The sequence below is a fragment of the Peromyscus eremicus genome, chromosome 18 (assembly GCF_949786415.1).
Source record: "Peromyscus eremicus chromosome 18, PerEre_H2_v1, whole genome shotgun sequence".
NCBI classification, from domain to species: Eukaryota; Metazoa; Chordata; class Mammalia; order Rodentia; family Cricetidae; genus Peromyscus; species Peromyscus eremicus.
In genome coordinates, this window is record NC_081434.1 from 1,610,266 (window position 1) to 1,633,348 (window position 23,083).

At 51.9% G+C, this 23,083-nt stretch overlaps 1 protein-coding gene and 1 long non-coding RNA gene across 3 annotated transcripts; one reads left to right on the forward strand and one right to left on the reverse strand.

Moving 5' to 3' along the window:
* Nucleotides 1-1,263: 1,263 nt before the first annotated feature.
* On the forward strand, nucleotides 1,264-21,631 carry Erbb3 (erb-b2 receptor tyrosine kinase 3). The gene is made up of 28 exons (XM_059245743.1): nucleotides 1,264-1,382; nucleotides 4,565-4,716; nucleotides 5,956-6,142; nucleotides 6,834-6,959; nucleotides 7,563-7,628; nucleotides 7,778-7,896; nucleotides 8,004-8,145; nucleotides 9,740-9,853; nucleotides 9,935-10,055; nucleotides 11,713-11,786; nucleotides 11,956-12,046; nucleotides 12,454-12,659; nucleotides 12,846-12,978; nucleotides 13,562-13,652; nucleotides 13,851-14,005; nucleotides 14,599-14,652; nucleotides 16,594-16,729; nucleotides 17,876-17,995; nucleotides 18,123-18,221; nucleotides 18,422-18,607; nucleotides 18,842-18,997; nucleotides 19,211-19,286; nucleotides 19,467-19,613; nucleotides 19,712-19,809; nucleotides 19,905-20,093; nucleotides 20,224-20,295; nucleotides 20,468-20,768; nucleotides 20,946-21,631. The coding sequence occupies exons 1-28, from the start codon at nucleotides 1,301-1,303 to the stop codon at nucleotides 21,470-21,472; spliced, it is 4,020 nt and encodes a 1,339-aa protein (XP_059101726.1). The 5' UTR covers nucleotides 1,264-1,300; the 3' UTR covers nucleotides 21,473-21,631.
* Nucleotides 17,580-22,564, reverse strand: LOC131895304 (uncharacterized). 2 transcript variants are annotated; one of them, XR_009375144.1, is made up of 4 exons: nucleotides 20,924-22,564; nucleotides 19,444-19,540; nucleotides 18,854-18,952; nucleotides 17,580-18,641 (listed from the first exon to the last, which is right to left on the reverse strand). It is a non-coding gene; the product is annotated as an uncharacterized LOC131895304 (long non-coding RNA). The 2 variants fall into 2 exon arrangements; XR_009375143.1 differs by lacking the exon at nucleotides 20,924-22,564 and having other exon boundaries at nucleotides 19,444-20,318.
* Between the last annotated feature and the right edge of the window lie 519 nt (nucleotides 22,565-23,083).

Here is a 23,083-nt window from a genome sequence, read left to right on the forward strand (position 1 = left end):
TAAACAACAGAAAAGAAAGGAGTTTGCTAGTAGTCTTCCCCGAGGGTAAGTTCTCCAGGCAAAATCTGGAATGCCAACTAATTAAGAGATGAGAAATGCAACGGGTTGGCACCAGGGGGCGCCGGCCGGACCCGTCCGGGACCTAGCAACCCGGGGTTCGCCGCGCCACCTCCGCGCGTGCCGGGGGGTTCCGGGTGCGGTGCGGCTCGTGGGCGCCGTCCTCAGGGACCTCTCCGCGCCCCTCTCCACCGTCCCCTCCGGGTGTGAGCGCCTCCGGGGGTGTGCCCCTCGGGGTCCGCGGAAGAGAGGCGGGAACGGCGGCCGCCCGGACGGCGCGGTCCCCCGGAGACAGCTGTTCTCCGCGGCGGCCGTGGGGGGCAGCAGCGGGGACCGCGACAGGTGCGGGAGCCCCTCCCAGGGCAGGCGGGGAAGGCGGACTCCGGGGAGGGAAGGTCTGTTCCCAGGCTGGAAACCACCCCCGCCCCCCTGGGCAAATCCCCCCGAGAGGCCGGGCCGGCGCCGGGTCTGCGGGAGGAAGCGGCGGCCGGAGACAGTGCAATTTCACGCGGTCTCCGGGGCTCGGGTTCCCGGGCCGGATGCATGAGTTATGTTATAGGGGACTTTACGTCCCGGGGAAACTGAGGTGGCATGAACGGCCTCGGCTCAAAAACAACCTCCCACTCAAAAAAAATAGAAATATTCACACTCGCAAAGGAAAAAAAACAAAATCCCTCAAGTGATCCAACCGGCTCGGGGAGTTGAGTGATTTGGTTAGGGGGCGAGGCCAGCTTCAGGGGGCTGGGCTTGGGCGCGCTCCCCACCCGCGCTCACCACCTTTCCCCCGGCCTGGGGACATTTGGAGTCTTGATCTCCTCTTAGCCATCTCCGGGGGAAATTGCTGGAGAGAGAGACCCCTCCTTGACCCTCTCGGCCAAGCAAGCCGCGGGCTGGCGGGGCGGGCGAGCTCGCTCCGGGCGGGTGTCCCAGGCTCACAACCACCGCCACTCCAGCCTCGCACGGGAGGGGGCGCGGCCGTGACTCACACCCCCTTCCCCCTCATTCCCTCCCTCGATCCCTCCCTCCCTCCTCCCTCCCAGACAGACACCCTCCCCTGCCGTCCCGCTCCGGACTCCGACTCCCGGCTCCAGTTGCAGATTGCAACCTCCGCGGCCGCCGCCGTCGCCGCCCCACCGATTCCCGCGGGCTTGCTCAGGTGGCTGTCGCTTCGATGTCCTCCTAAATCAGGGCCCCCCCCCCGGGCCAGACTCGGCTGGGACTCCCTTCACCCTCCGCTGGAATCATGAGGGCGATGGGGACGCTGCAGGTGCTGGGCTTCCTTCTCAGCCTGGCCCGGGGTTCCGAGATGGGCAGCTCTCAGGCAGGTAAGCGGCGCGGGGCGCCCCGGCAGCCTGGAAGCGGAGAGCGCGACCTGAGCGCGCGCAGACCCTGGGCCAGGGGTTCGGGTTCCGATGCGCTGAACTGGGGGCTGCGACCCCGAGTTCACAGGACCCGCCCGAAAGGGGACCCCGTGGCTCGGTTCTCGGAGTGGGCTGGGCAGGGACTGCATTCCTGGATGCCCACCCTTCTCCCCAGGGCGTCGCTGACCCTCTGATGGGTCTTTTTTTTCTGATCAGGTTGATGTGAACAGGAGTTTTGAGAGCCTTGCAGAGAGGGCGGGCAGGGACCTTTCTGTAAACCTGAGGAGCCTTGGCTCGAAGGGTCTCCGTTTGCTCTCGGGTTCCCTGGCCCCCACCCCACCCCAGGTTTCAGCAACCCCCCAGTTTCGTTGTTTTGCCGACAGGGCGGAGCTAGGCAAGGGTTGGAAGTTGTTGTTTTCTGATGTTGGAAAAACAAGAATGGCACCTCCTCTTCCGTGAGCGGGGCTGTCCTGAGAAGGTTGAGATTAACCTGAGGGCCAAGTCCAGGTGACATCAGAGAGGCCTCACGGAGGGTGCCCGCCTGCCTTCCCACAAGATAAGCTGGTCCCCGAGTTAACCAACTTCCTTCTCTTTACCAATACCCAGGTCCATTCAATTAACATGTTGAGCATCTGCTATATACTATACTATCCCGGGATATATACCCTGAGCTGGAGGTGTGGGGGAAAGGACAATTAGACCTGTTTCTCTCTCCCATCTGAGGTCACTTCTCCCACCTTCTGAACATTCTATTCCGTGAACTCGCTCCTAGATCCAACTTTTGCCCTGCCCCCATTCAATTTATTGTCTAACTTCAGACAGAGCCCAGACTGTACTTCTCTATGCCTCCTATTCCGCGCCATCTGAGCCCATTCCTGTGGGCGTCTCTGGGACCGTGGACACCTGAAGAGTTCTGGAGTTGGTGTAATTAGAGTCCCGTTGATCTCGCTCCTTCCCCCGCCCCCAGGTCTCAGCTTAGGGTACAGCCAGGGCCCCTTCCCCAGAGTGGGAGTGGGAGAGACCACCTGTGCTTACCCACAGTTGCTGGGCCTAAATTTAGCCCCTGGGATCTTGAGATGTGAACACTCCCAGCTGGTGGAGGGGGTGGTCTGGAGACTGGAGTGGGAGGGGCCGGGGAGTGACGGGATCACTCTTCCATCTGACTGTGCCCCCCCCCCTTAACCAGGAACCCCGGAGTCCGGGATTCCCACTACCCTTCCTAAGAGGCAGAGAGCAAGCGTGGTCGGGTCTCTCTCTCCCCTTTATCTCTATCCTGCAGCCTCTGGGCATCCGGCCCTGTCTCAAGCCTTGTATAGCCCCTTTGTCCACGTGTGTGTGTGTGGCTGGGGCAAAGTGGAGGGGGAGGCTCCTGAGGGCTGGAAGTTCTTGCTCTGTCCACCCCTAGTCTGTGCTCTCTACATAAGAAGGGCTCTGAATCGCTCCTCTTTGAGTTCAGGTCCCGCGCACAGGCAGTTCCCCCGGCTGCCTTGCCCAGGTCCCCAGTTGCCTGGTTCCTCCTGTGGTTGTTTATACTCCTGTCCTGCCCCGGCCCTTTGCCCCTGTTTGTGAAATGTGGACTTTACCCTCAGGGTGGCAGGTAACTGAGACCTGCAAGGCCTTGCAAAGCATAAGACACAAAGTGTACAAGGTACTGTGAGCAGGTGGGATGGACTGGCCACTTGTAACGCTTCCCAGGACGGAGCCCAGGGGAAAACTAGTGTATGTTTCTGAGGCAGGGGAAACAACCGTGTACGTGGTTGTGTGCCAGTCGCGCGCCGCGGTGTGACCGTGCTCATGTGCACCTACACATCACTTCCCTGTACGGAGATCCTAGCTCCTCCCTTATCTGGGGAAGAAGGGTTGGCACCTTAACGTGGAAGAGGGGTGTCCTGCCGGGAAGGGGACAGGGGTGTGGCTGTTTCAGAAATGACTAACTAGTCTTCCACTTCAGCCCAAGGACCCTGGGTTCCCAGTGCCCCTGGGAGCTCCTAGCCTGTTTATGCCTCCTTGCGGGATTGACCCACTCTTTCTATCCTGGAGATAGGGAAGAGGGTCTAGAGAAGGGGAAGACTAGAGGGGTGTCGGGGAAGCTGGGGCCTCTGACCCTCCCATGCTGCGCTCCTGCCCCGCCCCAGGGAAGGGTGGTTAGAACAGGTGGTTCGTTGGTACCCCTCACCCCCACCCTCTCCATGTGCTTTCCTTTCGCTGTGTCGGATGGAAAAGGCTTAGAACTCCAAGGGCCAAGACTTCCTATAGCCCGTTGCCCTCCCCTTTTACAAGGGAAAAGTGGAAGGCCAAGACTGAAGTGTACGGGCCACTCTTCTGGGCTCTCCCCCTGGAGTGCCTGCTGGAGAGCATTGGCCACAGTTAGAAGTCTTTTTAATGAATCCCGCTGACAGTGAGTTTGGGAAGAAGGCTTTGTAGTGGAGAGTCTGTTCTGTTTCTCTCCAGGGCTGCACAGGGATGCTGGGGGAGCTGGAGCATGTTGGCTTAGGGGAAGGGAAACCAGAGTTCAGGAAGGGGGAGGCCGCCAGCTCCTTATCCAGCTTCAGAGACAAAGCTCCCATTGACCCCCACCCTACTACCAGGGTTTCTCCCTCCAGTGAGGTCACTTGTCTGAGCCCAAAGCTCCAGGGTAAGAGGGGGGTGCTGCTAAGGATGGGGTGTCTGGGATAGGGTGGGGCAGCCCCCTCCTCCTGGATAGAATCGCCTCATTGTGGGCTGAACTGTGGCCCCAGGCACTGCCCCCATCCTCTGCCCCCATCCCACCCTCCGTAGACACAATAGGGGCTGTGTGCTAGCCCCAAAGAGATGTTTATTCCAGGGCCTAGAGAGAGGCTGGATGGGGGCAGAGAAGTAAGTGCCTTAGTTGAGGAGGAGTGGGTAATCAAAGTTTGATCCCTGTCCTTTCTAGGGAGAGGAAAAGTCCCCTGATATCTTCCTTCTGTATTAACCCCTCGTTGCCCAAATTAGTACCTGAAAGAGGCACAGTGGGGACTCTGGTGAGGAGAGCAAGAGAAGTGAGGAGGCCCCAGCCTTGGAGGCCTAGTGGGCAGGGTTAGAGGCAACTGAATGTAACTGAGGGCCACTGAGGGGCTTTCACAGAGGGGACGTCTAGCTTACCTATCCTACCTCCATTTTTACAGTGTGTCCTGGGACTCTGAATGGGCTGAGTGTGACTGGTGATGCTGAGAACCAGTACCAGACCCTGTACAAGCTGTACGAGAGGTGCGAGGTGGTGATGGGCAACCTTGAGATTGTGCTCACGGGACACACCGCCGACCTTTCCTTCCTGCAGGTGAGCATGCACAGCCCTCCCTCAGCCTCTCCCCTCCTGGTTCCTCTTACCTTTCCCTCTCTCAGGACCACCCTGTGCTGCATTCAGCATTCCTAAGACTCAGTAGCTCCTAAGGCTCAAACCTGTGTATGTAGGAGGACAGTGACTATAATGGGGGGTGGGAAGTTCTGGTCCTATAACCAGGGATATGTAGACGCTGGCCATGAGAAAGGGACTGTATAGTAAGCTGTTAGTTTGTCTTTGGCTCTTTAGGGGATGCCTACCACCCAGCTCCCAAATAAATTCACACACGGAGGCTCACGCTTAATTATGAATGCCCAGCCTTAGCTTGGCTTATTTCTAGCCAGCTTTCCTTAACTTAAATTATCCTGTCGACTACCTTTTGCCTCTGGGCTTTCCCTGTTCTCTAACTTCTGTAAATCTTACTCTTACTCTGTGGCTGGCTGTGTAGCTGGATGGCTGGCCCCTGATGTCTTCCTCCTTCCTCTCCTGTTTCTAGATCTCTCCTCCCAGATTTCTCCCTCTACGTATTCTCCCTGCCTGCCAGCCCCGCCTGTCCTTCCTCCTGTCTCGATATTGGCTGTTCAGTTCTTTATTAGAACATCAGGTGTTTTAGACAGGCACAGTAACACAGCTTCACAGAGTTAAACAAACACAACATAAACAAAAGTTAACACATCTGAAAATAGTGTTCTACAACAGTAAGCCGAAGGACCCAGAGGCACCTGGAGAGATGAGGGAGGGACTCAGCCAGAGCCTTCCTCTTATGAGTGACTCTGAGAAGAAATATAGGTAGAAAATGAGGTCCTTAGTCATTTCTGTGGCTGTTTGTTCACAAAAGTGGCACAGTAGTGTGACAACATACTCTCTACAAATTAGGAACTAGAGAGAATTCAGAGCTGGGGTTATAGCTCAGTGGCGGGGTGCTGTCAGAACGTGCATGAGGTCCTGGGATCAGTCCCTAGGGAGGCTGGGTACAGTGACATGCACCTGAGGAAACTCATCTACTGAGGAAGCTGGGGTGGGACAATGCTTGATGGAGCCCAGGAGTTCAAGACCAATGAGTTCAGGACTGGGGTTAGAGGGCCACCGTGGCTCAGTGGTAGAGCACTTGCCTAACATTAAAATAGTAATAATAATAAAATGAGTTAAGGGTTCCCTTCCTCAGTGTCTTAAAGGAGAGGGAGCCTGAGGCCTCACCTCGTTGTGCGTTCACTGACATGACCTGTTCTATCACAGTGGATCCGAGAGGTGACGGGCTACGTCCTCGTGGCCATGAACGAATTCTCTACACTACCCTTGCCTAACCTCCGAGTGGTACGGGGAACCCAGGTCTACGATGGGAAGTTTGCCATCTTTGTCATGTTGAATTATAACACCAACTCCAGCCACGCTCTGCGCCAGCTCCGCTTCACTCAGCTGACTGGTTAGTGTCCGAGGATTCCCTCTGGTCTTGCTCTCCGAGCCTCCCCGCTGACAGGCAAGCCCTGGAGGATGACCCAAGATGGCTCACTCTGAGCTCATTTTAGCTGCCTACTACCTTGGTGGTCTCCAAGTCCTCCGTCCTTTAAGCAGTAGAGGGCCCCAGGAGGGAGCTGGGGGCGTCTGCTCCAGGAAGGAGGGAACCCTATGTGTCTGTGGGGCGGGACTGGGAATTGGATCTGTTGCCCATTCCTCCAACTTTGAAGTGCAAGTGTCGCTTGACATCCCTCCTTCCCTGGAGATTTCCCTTTGCCCCGACCAGCTGGAAGAGAGCAGTGGGTTACGTACCACCTGGGAACCCTCTGCTCTCCCTGTCCCAGTTGCTTGGAAAACACTCAGGTAAGCCTAGGGGATTGACTCAGGATGTCCTGTCCTCCTTTCTCTGCCCCTCCCCCACTGGCTAAACCAGATCTAGACAGGTGTCTGGAGAGGCAGGAGTTTCTGACTCCTCCTCTCCTAGGGCCAGCTTTTCCTGAAGCCTGAGTCTGACTGGACCACCTGTGGGTCAGGCCCATGACGCTCCCACCCCCCCACCCCCACCCCCACCCCCGGATCTGAGTGTCCTTGGGATGGGTAGGAAAGTACAGAAGAGTTGAGCTGTGGTCTTCAGCCCGTCGCTTTTCTCCCCACTACAGAGATTCTGTCCGGGGGTGTTTATATTGAGAAGAACGACAGACTTTGCCATATGGACACAATTGACTGGAAGGACATCGTGAGGGTCCAAGGGGCTGACATTGTGGTGAAGAACAATGGTAGAAACTGTAAGTGGTGGTGGTCAAGCTGGTTCCCGTTGCCCCAGCAAACCAGAGTGACTCCTTGCCCACCCCTACTGGATCCTTTATCTGAACCCACCTTCCCCAGACAGTTACCCTAGTCCCTTGACCCAAGAGCCTGCCTGCCAGGAAGGACCAGGTCCGTCTCTTGTATATCCGGAAGTATATTTGGTATATCCGGAAAAGAGGCCAAAGTTGTCTGGATGCTAAGCAGGGAGACCAGATCTGGACTAACCCCGATTGCTCTTGCCAATATGACATCTCCCTGCTGCCCTGACCTAGTCTTCTGCTCCTGTTCACCCAGGCACAGAATCTGTTTGTCTGGGAGGAACCGAGTTCCTGGGATGGCACTGGGGCTGAGGTTGGCATCTGATCCAGTCCCTCCCCCTCAGCTGCCCAGTGGGTAGTGTGGGGGAGTGGCTCCACCCCTTGTTGACAGGTTCACTAGAGCCCAGCCCTGCTCTCCAAGGGCAGGGAGGGACACAGCCCAGGGCTCTTGCTTCCTGGGATTGAGGTGCTTGTGTGCTGACATCATACTCTGTTGATTCAAGCAAGCCTTTCTCAGCCCTGATGGCCCTGCTTCCCATCTAGGTCCACCCTGTCATGAGGTCTGCAAGGGGCGATGCTGGGGGCCTGGACCAGAAGACTGCCAGATATGTGGGTTTGATTTCCTTCTACAGAGTTAAAGCTCACACCCTCTCGTACCCCCCCCCCCCATGCAATCCTGCCTGTGTCAAACCTAACAGTCAAAATGAGCGGTGGCGGCGGCCTCTGAATTTAGCCTGACTGTCATACTCTTTTCATAGTGACCAAGACCATCTGTGCTCCTCAGTGTAACGGTCATTGCTTTGGGCCCAACCCCAACCAGTGCTGCCATGATGAGTGTGCAGGGGGCTGCTCGGGACCCCAGGACACAGATTGCTTTGTACGTAGTGGTCCCGTCTGCCTGTGCTCTGGAATGGGGGTACAGGCTTTGGGGAGGAGTAGGGGTATTTAGAAGACACAAATTTTAGGGATCGTTTTCATTCCCAGGCCTGCCGACACTTCAATGACAGTGGGGCTTGTGTGCCCCGGTGTCCGCAGCCTCTTGTGTACAACAAGCTAACGTTCCAGCTGGAGCCCAACCCCCACACCAAGTACCAGTACGGAGGGGTCTGTGTTGCCAGCTGTCCCCGTGAGTGTTTGAGGGGAAGGGACAGTGATTGTGGACCCAAGATTCTCCACAAAAGTTTGGGATGCGAAAGGGATCAAGTTAGATGTTAACTAACTTGATGTGATCATGTGACCTCACCGAGTGAGTGACAGTCTATGCCAGTGCCCCTGACTGCTTCCTCCAGGCTGGCTGGGGCCAGTTGGAACCACCAGGAGCAAAGGGGGCTGTGAACACAGCTTAGCTGGTGCTTGCCTAGTGTACACAAAGCCCTGGGTTTGAAAGCTCCAATACCACATAAACTGGGAGGGACTGTGTGCTGTAATCCCAGTGCTCGGAGATACAGACAGGAGCATCAGAAGCTCGTGGCCATCCTCAGCTACATGAGGAGTTTGATGCCAGGGCTAGAAACACACAGCTCAGCAGCTGAGAACAGTTGCTGCCCTTCCAGAGGACTCAGCTCTTAATACCCATATCAGGCAGCCCATAATACCCCTACAGTTCTAGTTCCAGGGGATCTGACATCCTCTTCTGGACTCCTTGGGTGCCAGGCACAAATGTGGTACACATACATACATACAGGCACTTATATATGCACATAAAATAAATAGGAGGCTGGAGAGATGGCTCAGTGGTTAAGAGCACTTGCTGTTCTTCCGAAAGACCTGAGTTTGATTCCCAGCACCCACACAGGGGTATCTGATGCCTCTGACCTTCAAGGGCACCTGTACACACACAGACAGATGCACATACACGTAATTAAACGTAACAAAAATAAATCTTAAAAATATATAATTAGCCGGGCGGTGGTGGTGCACGCCTTTGATCCCAGCACTCAGGAGGCAGAGGCAGGTGGATCACTGTGAGTTCAAGGCCAGCCTGGGCTACAGAGTGAGTTCCAGGAAAGGTGCCAAAGCTACACAGAGAAACCCTGTCTCAAAAAACCAAAATATATATATATGTGTGTGTGTGTGTGTGTGTGTGTGTATAAATCTTTTTCTAAAAAAGGGTTTGAGGCCATCTTTTTTTTTTTTTAAGATTTATTATGTACTTTATGTATATGGGTGTTTTGTCTGTATGCATATTTTCACAGCAGAGGAGGGCACTGGATCTCATGAGACTCTGTTAAAGATGGTTGTGAACCACCGTGTGGGTTCTGGGAATTGAACTCAGGACCACTGGAAGAGCAGCCAGTGCTATTAACCCGATGAGCCATCTCTCCAGCACCTTGAGGCCATCTTAAGAACAAAGAGATGGGGGCTGGAGAGATGGCTCAGGGGTTAAGAGCACTGGCTGTTCTTCCAGAGGTCCTGAGTTCAATTCCCAGCAACCACATGGTGGCTCACAGCCATCTGTAATGAGATCTGATGCCCTCTTCTGACCTGCAAGCATGCATGTAGGCAGAATATACATAATAAATAAATAAATCTTTAAAAAAAAAAAAAAAAGAACAAAGAGATGGCTAATCTAGAGGACAGACCTGAGGAACCCTAGGCTGTAGCTGGGGCAAATCTAATGCAGAGGAGAGGGAGGAGGGGTGAAGAGGAGGGGAAACAGGTGAAGAGTCTTCATAGCTGGCAGTGTTATTCACATCTGATGGTGACCTCTTCTTTCCTAGATAACTTTGTGGTGGATCAGACATCTTGTGTCAGGGCTTGCCCTCCTGACAAGATGGAAGTAGATAAAAATGGACTCAAGATTTGTGAGCCTTGTGGAGGGTTGTGCCCTAAAGGTGAGCAGGACGCGGTGAGAAATTATACCCAGCCTTTTCTGAGGTGACCAGAAAAGCACTGAGAATGTTCTGTGTTTGCAGCCTGTGAGGGGACAGGCTCTGGAAGCCGCTTCCAGACTGTGGACTCTAGCAACATTGATGGGTTTGTGAACTGCACCAAGATCCTGGGCAACCTGGACTTCCTTATCACTGGCCTCAACGGGTAAGAGACTGCTTTCCCACCCTGACCGCCAGCCCCATCCACCACACGACTCGTTTCAATGGCTTAAATCCTTCCATTGCATCTGACTAGAAATGTAAGCATGAAATCTCAGGAGCTACAAAGGACATGAGAGAATTCATAACTCCATCTTCTACCTGGAGCTTGCGTCCCTCAAGGGCATCCCTAAGCAACAGAGTATAACCCTGAGGAATGATATGGACAGGGACAGTGTAGACCAGTGTGTAGACCAGCTCAAGTTTTCTAGAAGTTCTTCCTTAAATTTAAATAAAAGGAAGCTGGAGAGACAGCATAGTGGCTAAGATCACATTTTGCTCCTCCACACGTTCAAAGCTCTCTGCCTAGCCTCAGTCGGTGCATGTGTGTGTTGGCAAACACACATACACACACACACACACACACACACACACACACACACTAAAAATAATGAAAGCAATTGTCTATTTTCATTTTTTTAACATTAATGTTTTATTTTATGAGTATTTAACCTGCATATATGTCTCTGCACCAATGCATGCACCTGGTGCCCACAGACACAGAACTCTGAAGAGGGTGTTGAATCCCCTGGAACTGGAGTTATAGACAGTGGCTAAGGATCAAACCCACGCCTTCTGCAAGAGCAGCTAGTGTTTTTTGTTTGTTTTTTCGAGACAGGGTTTCTCTGTGTAGCCCTGGCTGTCCTAGAACTCACTCTGTAGACCAGGCTGGCCTCAAACTCACAGAGATCGCCTGCCTCTGCCTCTTAAATGCTGAGATTAAAGGCGTGCATCACCACTGCCCAGCTACTTTTTTGTTTTGTTTTGTTTTTTGAGGATTTTTAAAAAAATTGTTTCTCTCTTTTCCTCCCTGTGCACACAGCTAGACACACCCCTTACCTCAGTTTTGTTCTGTTTTGTTTCCAATGAGATAAGGTCTCCATTTGTAGCCCAGTTTGGCCTTGATCTTGTCACCCTTGTTCAGCCTCTCAAGAATTAGTGTTGCGATTTCAGGTGTGTGCTGTCACCTCTGTCCTAGTTTGTTTATTTTTTATGTGTGTGGGTGTTTTGCCTGCATGCATGTCTGTGCACTGTGTGCATGAAGTGCCTGAGGAGACCAGAAGAGGGCATCTGACTCTTTGGAGCTGGAGGTATAGACAGTTGTGAACAGCCCAGGGGCATTTCTTTTCTTTTTTGATGTGAGATGCTCCAGGCACCTGTATTTATATTCCCCCACACACACACACACACACCAGCATCTCTCCAAGGAGTTCTGTTTCCTTTAGATGAAGACTCTGATTTTGGAGCCAAGAGGCTGGTTACAGTACAACAGCGTATTTAAAGCCCTGGGTTTGATCCCAGTACTGGGGGAAATGACATCTAGAAACCATGGGTTGAAGTATGGTGTGTTTATTACCACTGAGTGCCATACCTCTACTTTGTTGAGAAGTTTGGGTTTTTGTTTGTTTGTTTGTTTTTTTGTTTTTTCAAGACAGGGTTTCTCTGTGTAGTTTTGGTTCCTGTTCTGGATCTCGCTCTGTAGACCAGGCTGGCCTTGAACTCACAGAGATCCGCCTGGCTCTGCCTCCCGAGTGCTGGGATTAAAGGCGTGCACCACTGTGCCCGGCTGTTGAGAAGTTTTTACTGTTCCTCCCACCCTCCAGAGACCCCTGGCACAAGATCCCTGCACTGGACCCAGAGAAGCTCAACGTTTTCAGGACGGTACGGGAGATCACAGGTGAGGAAGAAGAATGGTTTCCCTGGCTAGAAGGAGCAGATGACCCACCGGCATGCATTACAGTTAAACCACTTAGGAAAAATCACACTCCAAAGCACAGGGAGGCAGGTGACAGAGAATCTGACGGAGAGAAGACTCCCTGCTTATATGCCTCTCTCCAACCCTTCAGGGTACCTAAACATCCAGTCCTGGCCTCCTCACATGCACAACTTCAGTGTTTTTTCCAACCTGACAACCATCGGGGGCAGAAGCCTCTACAAGTGAGTAAGGGTGTGGAGGTGGTATCGTCTCCAGACACTGAGATGGACTCTTCTTATGAAATACAGTGCATTTCTCAACCAAGAGGCCCCAGTAGTCTGCTAACATGATGGAGTAAAGGCAAAAAGGGACGGGGAAAACCAAATGTGGTATTGTGATCTTAACACTGGGGAGGCTGACCCAGGAGGCTCACAGCAAGTTCAAGACCAGTTTGGGCTACACAGTGAATTCCAGACCTGCCTCAGAAATGCAGTAAGACCTGTCTCAGAAAACACATCTGATAAAAGAGGGGATTCCCTTGCCATGGCTCTAATTTAACCTGGAGCAAATTTGATGAGTGAAAATAAGTCCCCTGTATGTCTAATTTTCCCTTTGTAGTCTGCCCTCTAATTCTCCCTCCTTGTTCCAGCCGGGGCTTCTCCTTGCTGATCATGAAGAACTTGAATGTCACGTCACTGGGCCTCCGGTCCCTGAAGGAGATCAGCGCTGGGCGAGTCTACATAAGTGCCAACCAGCAGCTCTGCTACCACCACTCTCTGAACTGGACCAGGCTGCTCCGGGGGCCTCCGGACGACAGGCTTGATATCAAGTATAATCGGCCTCGAAGAGACTGTGGTGAGAGGGCCTACCGGGTGAGAACAGGCGGTCTGGGAGGCCAGAGGACGCCGAGAGTGGATAGGGTTGAGAGATGGAACCAGTGAGACGTGGGTGTGAGGGCGGACGCAACACGGAGGAGTTCAGAAGAAGGCTTCCTGGGAGCCCTGGGTCTTTTCCTAACGCGTCTGTTTTTTTTTTTTCCAGTGGCAGAGGGTAAAGTGTGTGATCCACTGTGCTCCTCTGGGGGATGCTGGGGCCCAGGCCCTGGTCAGTGCTTGTCTTGTCGAAATTACAGCCGAGAAGGTGTCTGTGTGACTCACTGCAACTTTCTGAAGGGGTACAGTGTGGAGAAGGCCAAGAGGGTGGGCGGAAGGTCCGGGGGCGGGGGCGGGGGCGGGGGCGGAAGGTCCGGGGGCGGGGGCGGGGGCGGGGGCGGGGGGAGGATGGATCAGCTCAGGTGCTGATGACCTTTAGTCTGTGTTTCTTTCTCTTTCCCTCTCCCTCCTCCTCCCACCCGCCCATTCTCCCCGTAGCCTACTTGCTCTGTAGCCCAGGCTAGCCTTAAATCCTTCTGCCTAAATCTTCCAAATGCCAGGATTACAGCTCTGAGCCACCATGTCTGGCTTGAGTGAGCAAGTGAGCAAGTGGCAGGAGGGAGAGACAGACAGACAGACAGAGAGACAGACAGACAGGACACGGAGATCTTCCTGCTTCTGCTTCCTGAGTACTGAGATTAAATGTGTGTGCTACCACACCTGGTCCTCTATTGTTTTTAGACACTCTGTCGTCTAGGCAGGCCTTGAACTCATGGAAAGCCTCCTGGCTTTGTAGACAGCTTTCTGTCTTGTGCCGCCTCGGTGGGCATGAAGTGGCAGGTCCTCATTACAGGAAGTGACCCCTCTTTGCGTCACCCCTTGCAGGGAACCTCGTGAGTTCGCTCGCGACGGCGAGTGTTTCTCCTGCCACCCTGAGTGCCTACCCATGGAGGGCGCCAGCACATGCGATGGCCCGGTACAGTAGCAGCCCTGGGATCCGGAAGGGAGACGGGGATGTCTAGGGAATGACCTGGCCAAATTTCCAGGTCAGCCCAGGGAAGTCAGAGAACCCTGGAATCTGTACATGGAGGATCCTGAAGGGATGGGCTGGTCCTCACGGGGAAGGCTGGGATTAACACTGAGATCTCATTCTCAACCGTCCTCTTCTGCTCAGGGCTCTGACACTTGTGCTCGATGTGCCCATTTTCGAGACGGGCCCCACTGTGTGAACAGCTGCCCCCATGGAATCCTAGGTGCTAAGGGTCCAATCTACAAGTACCCAGACGCTCAGAATGAATGTCGGCCCTGCCATGAGAACTGCACCCAGGGGTGAGTGACAGGCTGAGGAAGGAGGGGCTCAGGGAGAGGGGAGAACACAGAATCGGGGTGAGCAGAGAAGCATGAAGAAAAGGTTGGCTACTTAAGACTCACTCCCAGCTATAAAGGACTGGAGGAAAAGAAACTCACCACATGAAAGGATACCATGGTTAGGGGAAGCTGGAGTAACCTCAGCTCAGGAGTTTCATTCAGGAGAGGCTCACTAGTGAGCCAGAGGTGGAGGAGGAGACTGCCAAGAAGGGTGGGAGTGGAGTGTCCTCTGTTTGGGGACTAGGTTTGGGGCTCCAGCTGAGGTGCCACAGTAGGCTTGTTCTGAAACAAGCTTTTATAGATGAAGGCTTTTGGACTTGAGTCTCTGCTGTATTTTAATTGCTTTATAATTACGTTTATTATTGTGGATATGGGGGCAGTGTGTGCATGGTTACTACGGTGTACAGAGGTTAAATGACAGCGTGGGGAAGTTCATTCTCTCTGTCCCCTCTGCGGCTCCCCAGGGATCAGACTCAAGGGTCTGCACTGCTGAGCCACCTTCCTGGCCCGAGACTCTGCTGTCTGCTTACTGAGAGGGTGGTTTTCTTTCCTAGGTGTAAGGGACCAGAACTGCAGGACTGTTTGGGCCAAACAGAGGTATTAATGAGGTAAGATGATCTTGGAGACTGTGGAACCCAGGAATATTTGGGAGAAAGTCTGGGGAAGATCCATGCTAGCCATTCTGCACCAGCTCACTGTTATGTATGTTATGTATATGGTTGTTTTGTCTGCGTGTATGTCTTTGCATGACTTGCTTACCTGGTCTCCTTGGAGGCCAGAAGAGGGCATGGGCTGTCTTGGGACTGGAGTTATGGATGCTTGTGACCCATCATGTAGGTGCTGGGACTTGAACTCAGGTCCTTCACAAGAGCAGCCAATGCTCTTAAACATTGAGCCTCTCTCCAGTGTCTCATTCTGCCCTTCTTTTAAAGTTTTAAAGTGTGTGTGTGTGTGTGTGTGTGTGTGTGTGTGTGTGTATGTGTACAAGCCAGAGGGGGGCACCAGATCTCTTTAGAGATGGTTGTGAGCCACCATGTGGTGGCTGGGAATTGAACTCAGGGCCTCTGGAAGAGCAGCCAGTGCTCTTAACATCTGAGTCATCTCTCCAGCCCCTATTTTTTATAATTTTATAATTTTGTTTTTATGACAGACAAGGTATCACTATATAGCCTTGGCTGACATAAAACTTGCTGTGTAGACCAGACTGGCCTATAACTCACAGAGATCCACTTGCCTCTGCCTCCCAAATACTGGGATTGAAGGCCTGTACCACTTATACCTACCTTAAAAAAATTTTTTTTTATATGTATTAGTAATGCCTGAAATGTGTGTATGTGCACCTTGTGTGCCCGGTGCTCAAGGAGGCCAGCAGAGGGCATGGGATTCCTCTGGATCTGGAGTTATGGATGGTTATGAATCATGATGTGGGTTCTGGGAACCAAACCTGGGTCCTCTGTAAGAACTCTTAACCACTGAGCTATCTCTCTAGCCTCCTCTCCACCCACCACCCTCTTTTTTTTTTTTTCCAAGACAAGGTTTGTCCATGTGGTTTTGGTGCCTTTCCTGGACCTCACTCTGTAGACCAGGCTGGCCTCAAACTTACAGAGATCCACCTGGCTCTGCCTCCGAGTGCTGGGATTAAAAGGTGTGGGCCACCACCACCCGGTCCACCCCTCTTTTTTAAGATAAAGACTTATTTTATTTTTAATTACATGTATTTGTGTGGGTATGTGCAGTTCAGTGCAAATATACTCAGAAGAGGGTGTCAGATCCCCTGTATCTGGAGTTACAGGTGGTTGTGAGCCACCATATGGGTATTGGGAACTGAATTCAAGTCCTCTGCAAGATCAGCCAGTGCTTTTAACCACTGAGCCATCTCTCCAACCGCCCCCTTTAAATATTTGTCACTTATTCTTTGGAGATTTAGTGCATATATATAATGTATTTTGATCATACCAATCCACCATTACCTTCCTCCAGACTCCCCTACTGCCCTTTCCCTGTCCCCTTCCTGATTCCCTGTCCTCCTTTTCATTATTGCTATTAATAATCCCAAGTCCATTTCGTGCCCGGCATACACATGTGGGTGTGGAGCCATCCACTAGGGTCATTCTTTCCTTTTTTTTTTTTTTTTTTTTTTTTTTTTTTTTTTTTTTTTTTTTTTGGTTTTTCGAGACAGGGTTTCTCTGTGTAGCTTTGCGCCTTTCCTGGGACTCACTTGGTAGCCCAGGCTGGCCTCGAACTCACAGAGATCCGCCTGGCTCTGCCTCCCGAGTGCTGGGATTAAAGGCGTGCGCCACCACCGCCCGGCCATTCTTTCCTTTTATATACACAGTCAACCATCACGGGCTCAGGAACTGTGGCTTCCGGCATTCCCTTCCTAAAATTAACTTACACTAGCTTACAAGAGGGAAGTTTCCTTTATGGTTGGCTCCTTCAGTGCTCATGGATATTAGGAGAGGTGATTGCTAACTCAGGTCCGCACCATATAAATGACATCTGTGAAGCTGCTGTAAACTTAGGGTGCTGGCCTTTTCTATATCCCATAGCAAAACCCATCTGGCCATGGCTGGGATGGTCGGACTGCCTGTGGCCCTCTTGATTCTGGGAGGCTCCTTTCTCTACTGGCGTGGACGCAGGATTCAGAATAAAAGGGCTATGAGGCGCTACTTGGAACGGGGTGAGGTGAGTATCAGCTTCACTTTGGGGGCACCCTTTCAATCTGAGGGTAAGCGGTAGGATGGCGCTTACTCCTCTTCTCTTTCCCTGGAATTTAGTCCCTTTCCTTAAGGGGACAATGTAGAGCGATGGAGACAGCTCAGAATGCTTGCTTAACATGTGCAAGGACCTGGGTTCAATTCCAGAAACATGCATGTACACATGAGTCCACACCAGAAGTGGGAATGTGTATTCTCATCTTGCTTTTGCCATTTTCCATTATTCTTTTTTTTTTTTAAAAGATTTATTTAGTTATTATGTATACAGTGTTCTGTCTGCATGTATCCCTGCATGCCAGAAGAGGGAGCCAGATCTCATTACAGATGGCTGTGAGCCACCATGTGGTTGCTGGGAATTGAACTCAGGACCTCTGGAAGAGCAGCCAGTGCTCTTAACCTCTGAGCCATCTCTCCAGCCCCAAATTTCTTTCTTTCTTTTTTTTTTCTTTTTTTTTTTGTTTTTCGAGACAGGGTTTCTCTGTGTAGTTTTGCGCCTTTCCTGGAACTCGCTTTGGAGACCAGGCTGGCCTCGAACTCACAGAGATCCGCCTGGCTCTGCCTCCTGAGTGCTGGGATTAAAGGCGTGTACCACCACTGCCCGGCCATTTTTCCGTGATTCTGCAGAAACCTCAGTTTAAGTAACTTAGATATAAACAATATTCATACTTCCGGGTTGATGGGTAGAGTGATCTGTGGAAGAGCTTTGAAAAGCTCCATCATTTTGGTACATGGCAATAACTCCAGCCCTTAGAAGGCTGAGGCGGGGCCAGTCCGACCTACACAGTAAGCCCTCCTCTTAGTGAGAGGAGACAGGGACGGAAAAACAGACCTAGCCTCTTGGGAAAGGTGGAACAGACCATACCTCCTCTCCTTGTGCTGCTCAGAGGAAAACCAGCCCTCTGGGTCTTTCTCATCAGACCAGCTGCTTCAGTCCTAGTGTTCCTGAAGGGCCCACTGTTCCTCCACTGTGATGCTTTCCAGGACTAAAGACAGTGTTTCTTCCTGCCCTCTGCTCTGGGCTCTGCCGCCCTCGGCATCCGCCTATGGGGAGTAGGTGGGACTGGGATTGTGGGAGTAGGCTTTTCTGAGCACCTCCTTTCTGTCTGCACCTCAGAGCATCGAGCCTCTGGACCCCAGCGAGAAAGCAAACAAAGTCTTGGCCAGAATCTTCAAAGAGACAGAGCTGAGGAAGCTTAAAGTATTGGGCTCTGGTGTCTTTGGAACTGTGCACAAGGTGAGGAATTCACAGGAAGCCTGCAGAAGTGGGAAAAAGATGGAGGGGGAAATGGGAGAAGAATTTTGGCAGAAGACTGACAGGAAAAGACTTATTTTTTACTCCATGTCCATCCCAACCTTTCTAGGGGGTTTGGATCCCTGAGGGTGAATCCATCAAGATTCCAGTCTGCATTAAAGTCATCGAAGACAAGAGTGGGCGCCAAAGTTTTCAATCTGTGACTGATGTAAGTGAAAGAGGCAATTCCGTCTGCCGCTAGAAGAGAGGCAGTGTTGGGTCCAGGCATGTAGACATATGATCCTGTGTTGGCAGATGGTGTGTTAGGTCCACGTTAGGCATGTTAGAGGGACCTCTGGGTTGGGTGTGCTTTTTGTGGAGTGTATGTGAACACGTTACTTCCTGGCTAATACCTCTTATGTTTTGCAGCATATGCTGGCCATTGGTAGCCTAGACCATGCCCACATTGTACGGCTTCTGGGACTATGCCCAGGATCATCTCTGCAGCTTGTCACACAATACTTGCCTCTGGGCTCCCTCCTTGACTATGTGAGACAGCACCGTGGGGCGCTGGGGCCTCAGCTGCTGCTCAACTGGGGAGTACAGATTGCCAAGGTGAGAGGGGTCTGGAGGAGGCCCATGACAGCACCTGCCGGACCGGGGAAAGTCAGGGCAGAGGCGGGAGATCCAGGGTCGGAGGTGCTGAGGACGGTGGAGGCCCATGACAGCACCTGCCGGACCGGGGAAAGTCAGGGCAGAGGCGGGAGATCCAGGGTCGGAGGTGCTGAGGACGGTCTTCAGGGTTTGGGCAGCTCCTGTTGCTCAGTGACTGGCCCCCTCCTCCTCTAGGGTATGTATTACCTGGAGGAACATAGTATGGTGCACAGGGACCTCGCTCTCCGGAATGTGCTGCTCAAGTCACCGAGTCAGGTCCAGGTGGCAGATTTTGGTGTGGCTGACCTGTTGCCACCGGAAGACAAGCAGTTACTATACAGTGAGGCCAAGGTAAGGTGACAGGGGTCAGGTGGTGGTCGGGTGGGGTGAGCATGGATGCAGTAACCAGGGGCTCTTTCTGAGATGAGTAGGCGAGTCAGGGTCAATTCGGGGAGTGGGAGCTGAGAACGGCAGAAATGAAGGGACAATGGAAAACCTGGGGTTTTAAGACAATAAGAGAATTTATGAAGATTAACTGGTAGCACCTTTAATTTTAATCTTCAGACTCCAATTAAGTGGATGGCCCTTGAGTGTATCCACTTTGGGAAATACACACACCAGAGTGATGTCTGGAGTTACGGTGAGCACACCTGGCTGCCCGCATGTCACCACCAGCCCAAGTCCCCCACTGTCCTGTGTGTCTCCTCCTCTGAGGAACTATCCGCCTAACTAACTAAACCAAAGGCTACCTTCCCTTTACTACTTTTAAATAGACTGTGTCTATTTTTCATACTTACTAGTTAATTTCTTTCTATATCAGGTGTTACGGTGTGGGAGTTGATGACTTTCGGGGCAGAGCCCTATGCGGGGCTGAGACTGGCTGAAATACCAGACCTGCTAGAGAAGGGAGAGCGGTTAGCACAGCCCCAGATCTGCACCATTGACGTCTACATGGTCATGGTCAAGTGTGAGTTGTCTGCTGCCCCCTGCCTTGTCTGGCTCCCCCTCCTTCCTCCTCCACGGCTCTATTCCCTTCTGGCTCTACCCTCTACATCTCATCCCCAGGCTGGATGATTGATGAGAATATTCGCCCGACCTTTAAAGAACTAGCCAATGAGTTCACCAGGATGGCCCGTGACCCACCACGATATCTGGTTATAAAGGTGGGTAGGGGCTAGAGGATGTCAAGTCTTTTAGAGAAAGGAAGACCTGGTTGGAACTAGAATCCATCCACCTTAACGATTGTCTGCTCCCGTAGAGAGAGAGCGGGCCTGGAATACCTCCTGGGGCAGAGCCCTCTGCTCTGACGAACAAAGAGCTGGAGGAAGTAGAACTGGAGCCTGAACTGGACCTCGACCTAGACCTGGAGGCCGAGGAGGACAGCCTGGCGACCACACTGGGTTCTGCCCTCAGCTTACCAGTGGGAACGCTTCCCCGGCCACGTGGGGTAGGATACCTTCTAACTGCACGATACGCTGCTCCATGAACCCTCATGAGCCTACTCAGAATCACCATTCATCAGCTTCCACAATAATTGATTTCGTCCTTCATTTTAACCCTTTCCTTTCTCATCCTAGAGCCAGAGTCTTTTAAGCCCCTCATCTGGATACATGCCCATGAACCAGAGTAATCTCGGGGAGGCTTGTCTGGTAAGGTCTTCTGCCAGAGCTGGGGTGGCTTGGAGGTGTTGATAGAGATGTGGAGGGAGACCCTTCAAGGCTTGAAGGTTAATCAACGTCCTGCAATAGAGGAGGCCCTGAACAACCGCACCTCCTTCTAAACCTGTTTAACTCTCCTTGCTCCTGTTACTTTCCTCCTTAGGATACGGCAGTTTTGGGGGGCAGTGAACAGTGCCCCCGTCCCATCTCTTTGCACCCAATTCCACGGGGACGTCTGGCATCAGAGTCCTCAGAGGGCCACGTGACTGGCTCTGAGGCTGAACTCCAAGAGAAAGTGTCGGTGTGTAGAAGCCGGAGCCGGAGCCGCAGCCCTCGGCCACGTGGAGACAGTGCCTACCATTCACAGCGACACAGCCTGCTCACCCCCGTCACCCCGCTGTCCCCCCCAGGCTTAGAGGAGGAGGATGTCAATGGCTATGTCATGCCAGACACACACCTCAAAGGTACCTGGCTCTCCTCCAGCCTCTTCCTTAAAGCTTCTAATCTTTTTTTCTCCAAGCTCCCCTTAATTCTGTCATCTTCTCTGATATCTCCTACTCATTTGTTTTCTAACTCGCCCCCATTCCTTCTGGTTATTTCTCCGAAGTTCTATACATACTTGAAATTTTTCTCAACCACAGGTACATCCTCCTCCCGGGAAGGTACCCTTTCTTCAGTAGGACTCAGTTCTGTGCTGGGTACTGAAGAAGAAGACGAAGACGAGGAGTATGAATACATGAACCGGAAGAGAAGGAGCAGCCCACCTCGGCCTCCTAGGCCTGGTTCCCTTGAGGAGCTGGGTTATGAGTACATGGATGTGGGCTCAGACCTCAGTGCCTCTCTGGGCAGTACGCAGAGTTGCCCACTCCATCCTATGGCCATCATGCCCTCTGCTGGCACAACTCCAGATGAGGACTATGAGTATATGAACCGTAGGCGGGGTGTGGGTGGTGCCGGGGGGGACTATGCAGCCATGGGGGCCTGCCCAGCAGCTGAACAAGGGTATGAAGAAATGCGAGCTTTCCAGGGGCCTGGCCATCATGCCCCCCACGTTCGCTATGCCCGCCTCAAAACTCTGCGTAGTTTAGAAGCCACCGACTCTGCCTTCGACAACCCTGATTACTGGCACAGCAGACTTTTCCCCAAAGCTGACGCCCAGAGAACTTAACCTCTGCTCCCGAGACTCTCCGGGAGCATCTGATGGCAGCTGGTGCCTCTTGAGGGTACCCCTTCCTCGCCCCCTCCTCCCTCAGGTCCCACTCCCATTTCTCCAGTCCTGGACAACGCCATCTAGTCTTTGGAGACTTGTAAACACATCCTTACACAATTCTGTGCTGTGTAGTCAGCTGTGCACTTTCTTCTCGTCCCCAGCCCCAGGGAAGAGAAGGTTTTCCTATTTGTCTACTTTCCCAAGCCCATTCCTCAGCTTCCTCAGGGAGACTCCTGGAGATATGAAGGATCACTCTCTAAGCCCCTTTCTCTCAGGCTCTTACTTCTTAGAGTTAGACTTTGCTTTTGTTTCTCCTCAGACTCTCCTAAGGAAGAGGAGATGAAATAGAGCTAGGAGAGGAAAGCAAAATTTTGGCTCATGAGACTCTTAATCCTATGCAAAGGTTGAGAAGCTTAAAGGTAGGAGTAGATACCAATAACTGTGAATTGGACGTTTACTATGAGCTAGGCATCATCCAGCTGAACTCTGCCTGCACTATCTCAATTACAATCTCTACAATTTTTGGGAGGCAGAGCTGATCCTATTTTACCAATACAGGAGTCCTCTTGAGAGTTCCAACGTAGCCAGTAGGTCCCCGAGTCTGTGCATAGTACTGAATCCTGTAGTTTTTGTTGTTTGTTTGGTTTTGGTTTTGGTTTTTCAAGACAGGGTTTCTCTGTGTTGTCCTGGCTGTCCTGGAGCTCACTCTGTAGACCAGGCTGGCCTCGAGTTCAGAGATCAGCCTGCCTCTGCTTCCTGAGTGCTGGGATTAAAGGCATGTGCCGCCATCGCCCAGCCTAAAATTCTTTTTTAAAAATATTTTAGTTGGTGTACAAAACTGAATGCTATAGTTTAGTGCCTTTTACATCTTACCTAAGAACTTTTCATCATGGCCATAATTCTTTTAGTTTGAAGTGCCACAGCAAAATAATTCTAATTTGTCTGTTTTTATAACTTCATGGAATTGCTATTATAGATCTTACCATATGATTTTTCCCTCATATGAAGTCAAGAACTTTCACCTTTTCTCAAATGAAAAACCCTTCTCTTTGGCATGTCTGAACTGCCAGCATTACCACTCTTGCATTCTGGGCCAATCTGTAGGTAAAATAAGGGTATTTGAATACAAGTACTATGATATCACTGTCAGTCTAATAACAAGTGGGTTATTAAGTGACTAATGGGCTATTAACTAATAACTAAGGTTATTTGGTATGGATGCACTAGGCAAAGAGATGATTCATCTACCAAATGGGACAGAAAAGAATGGTTGTAATGGTGTGCAATTTAAATTTTAGGGACTATTTATTTCAGGAACTTGTCATGTAACATTTTCAGATTGTAGTTGATCACAGGTTACTAAAACTGTGGACAGAAAAACCTCAGATAATGGGGGACTGAACCTTGAAGAAATTAAGCAGCAGGTCCAGGGTTCAAAATCTTTCAATTCCAGTGCTTGTACGTTTACTATAAGGTGTCAAAGAGTACCATGTAAGGGGCGTGTGTGTGTGTGTGTGTGTGTGTGTGTGTGTGTGTGTGTGAGAGAAACAGGGTCTCACTCTGTAGACT